At 38.4% G+C, this 3,350-nt stretch overlaps 1 protein-coding gene across 1 annotated transcript; it reads right to left on the minus strand.

Moving 5' to 3' along the window:
- Nucleotides 1-301: 301 nt before the first annotated feature.
- Nucleotides 302-2,729, minus strand: LOC108853752 (ABC transporter G family member 19). The gene has a single exon (XM_018627187.2). It carries the CDS (start codon nucleotides 2,656-2,658, stop codon nucleotides 487-489), a length of 2,172 nt encoding a protein of 723 aa, XP_018482689.1. The 5' UTR covers nucleotides 2,659-2,729; the 3' UTR covers nucleotides 302-486.
- Between the last annotated feature and the right edge of the window lie 621 nt (nucleotides 2,730-3,350).

Consider the following 3,350-nt stretch of genomic DNA (forward strand, 5'->3'; position numbering starts at 1 on the left):
AAAAGTACAAAGCTTCGGATATATATAAACTGCTATACAAACATCAATTTATACTATAGAAACCCGCAAGTGACCAAAAAAAAAATACTACTACAGAAACCGACTATACAAACTACATTTGCATGTGGCGACGATTCATCAGTCATCAACACAAGTATGTAAATGATATTAGCCAAGAGATTTTTTTTCTGTGTATAGGATTTTCAGAACTAGAGGTTCGAAATTTTTAAATTATACAGAAATAAAGAGTTCCAATGTGAATGTGCTGAATGCTTGAAAAATAATTGTGTAAAGTATTAGTACTAATTTAAAAATTAATATATAAATGACTTTTCAATATTACAGAAAAATACATAGAGATAAAACAATCACAAATGTTACTACTATTAGTATACAACAACCTTTCGAGAAGCAATTATTTAAAAATTTAAAGCTTCACATAAATATGTAACTAAACGTACATACTTATTTGTGGGGACTACTACCTCACGTCCTCTTATTTTTGCTCCCAAACAGTAAAGCAAAGTAAAACAAGATCCTGAAAAAGAGGCCACAAGCAAACGTAATCCACAAACAATCCCACTTACTCAGTTGCGTAATACCTTGCTGCACAAGTAAGTCAGATCCAGTCCTTAAACATGTTGACTCCGTTATCCTCTTCCTTAGAGACATTCCCAGAGTTTGAAGGAGCTTAACCTTTCCTGAATCAGACACTCCTCCGATAAGAGTACCGTCGAATACTTGAACTCCCTTAACAAAGCAGCGAGAAGGATCATCAAACTCATTGATTAAGACAGCCTCGTAGGGAAACTTGAGCAGTGAAATGTAATGAAACCACATCCAGTAGATTGGTATACGATCTCTGTTCACGTAGAAGCCACTCAAGAGTAAACAGTATGCTAGATATGATATCGCGACCATGTAACTTAACATGATGTTCGGAAGAACACCAGATATGAAAGTAACAACAGAGGAACCAGACCAAAACGAAGCATAGATTATGAGGGCATAGAAGAAGAAACCTTCCAACCCGCCGTTCAAACCAACCGTCCAGAATGTGATTGAGGCAAACACTATGGACGGTGCAATTAACTGAGGCATGGTCACGAGAGAATGAGATATGACATATGAAGATGTTCTGTATGCGTTGTGTGTTGTCTCTCTTAAGAAAATGAACCGCTCTTGGATAAAAACGGGAACATTGTCTAGACAGCAATAGAACATTGTGGGCATAACAAATGCAAAGAAGGTCAATCTCTCGTGTGCACCTCTTGGAGTGTTGTCTAGCTTCCAGTACACAGTGGCTAAGAGAAAACCGGTCACCATGACGGTGGCGATTCTTGTTCCAACAAGCTCCGGCATCCGAATCCAGTTTTTCATGTAACGTTTGGCTAAGATGAGTGTTTCAAACAGTGATGGGTTTGCGTATGAAGATACTGTTTCCATGGACAAGAGGTTTGATCCTGATGAGCCCGAGACTAGTTTTCCTCTAGAAACACTTGCATCGATGGCTTCTTTTAAGGACAAGGTTTGTTGAGAACCAGTTTGTGTCGTGTCTCGAGCGAATTTCTTTTTCTGCCACTTTTCGTTGAACTCTACCAGCTCTCTAGTTCTTTCGGTGGACTCTCTTTCAAGCTCTCGAACTAGGTCAAGAGCGAACTCGGTGATGTTCTCTCTCTCCGGGATGGGATGACCAAAATCGGAGAAGAAAGAAGGTAGACTCGCCGGAGAACCGTTGAACACACTCTTGCCGCGAGATAAGATGATAAGACGGTCAAGCAAGTCAAGTATTCTTGCACTAGGTTGATGTATCGACATAATTACGATACTGCCACTGCGAGCGATACGTTTAAGAACTTGCACCACCATAAATGCGTTGGTGGAATCCAAACCCGACGTAGGTTCGTCGAGAAACAAGACGATAGGGTCGTGGATAATATCGATGCCTATTGACACGCGCCGCCGCTCTCCGCCGGAGACTCCACGGTGTCCTTCGTCTCCTATTCTTGTATCCGCCGCGTTTCTTAACCCTAATTGGTCTATTAGGGCTTCAACACGCTCCATTTTCTTGGACTTGGACAAGCTTCTCGGGAGACGAAACTCTGAAGCGAACATAAGTGTTTCTTTAACGGTCAGCATAGGAAACAAAAGATCGTCTTGCATGACGTAAGCAGATATCACTTTCAACAAACTAGATTGCAAAACGTTATCTCCGTTTAGTGTCACGGACCCTTTAAGACTCTCCTTGGCAACACGTCCCGCTAACGCATCGATCAACGTAGACTTTCCAGCTCCGCTTGCACCGAGAACCGCGAGGATATCGCCGTCGCATGCCTCCCCGGAAACATCATCGAGTAGAGTCTTCACCGACGTGGAGCTCGAGAAACCGAACCGTTGGCGAAGGGTGACACTGTATTCGAGATTGTTGAAGGCTAAGACGAATGGTACAGCTGGTGGTACGTGTAAAGCATCAATATCTATTATGTGATGGGATGTATCGTCGCTTTTGGTGACGGAGCTGGAATCTTCCTTCCGGAAACTGTCGCAGTCTTTCAATAACTCGACTAGCGTAGGTGATCCGTCGGGGAAGATGTAAGGTGTTTCCTCCATAACACATGGCATGGCATTTTTTCTACCACTCACTGACAAGTTCATCATACGGCGTTTCTAATAGATTTTGAATCAAGATGATATGATGAAATATGAATTAGAAAGTTCATCGAACTCTTTTATAATGATGGGATGTGTAACTAGTTTTTAGATTCACTATTTATATAGGAGCAACCCATGTGAGTTGCTTAAAAGGTAAAAAGTAAAAACAACAAATTAATAAAATGTAATGCCTCTAAATAATTATATTTTTTTTTTCAAAATTAAATTGATATTAAATGGACTTTGATTTTTTAGTGGGTTTCTTAAAGGCCATCATTTAGTGGTAAAAACTCATGTTAGTTTCTCAAAAATATAGAAAAAACAATAATTTTGTTTTATATTTATTTTAATATCATGAAAATATGTAGACCAATAATTTTAGACAAGTGTAGAATTGGTCTTTTAACAATTAGCTAGAGTTTCTTTATGAAGAGGTTCACTCTCTTCTTTCTCTTGGTTTTCGGTTATTTTATATTTATTTAATTATGAGAGACTTTTTAAGAGATTGCTGATGCCTAGTATTCCAAAGTTCTCAACTAGATAAGTATTTAAAATAGACGAAATTATTATTTTAATAAATAATTATTTTTTCATCTTTTGAAAATATAATAGAAACTTCATGATTTCTCAGTATAAATATTAAATACTCACCCTTTTTCTTTAACTCTCTTTTATACCTTTTTATTATTTTTTGAGAA

Source organism: Raphanus sativus, chromosome 4, assembly GCF_000801105.2.
Source record: "Raphanus sativus cultivar WK10039 chromosome 4, ASM80110v3, whole genome shotgun sequence".
Taxonomy (NCBI): domain Eukaryota; kingdom Viridiplantae; phylum Streptophyta; class Magnoliopsida; order Brassicales; family Brassicaceae; genus Raphanus; species Raphanus sativus.

What these genes read in the sequence shown, in the direction of transcription:
- LOC108853752 (XM_018627187.2), bottom strand. Translation starts at nt 2,658, where the DNA reads ATGATGAACTTGTCAGTGAGTGGTAGAAAAAATGCCATGCCATGTGTT.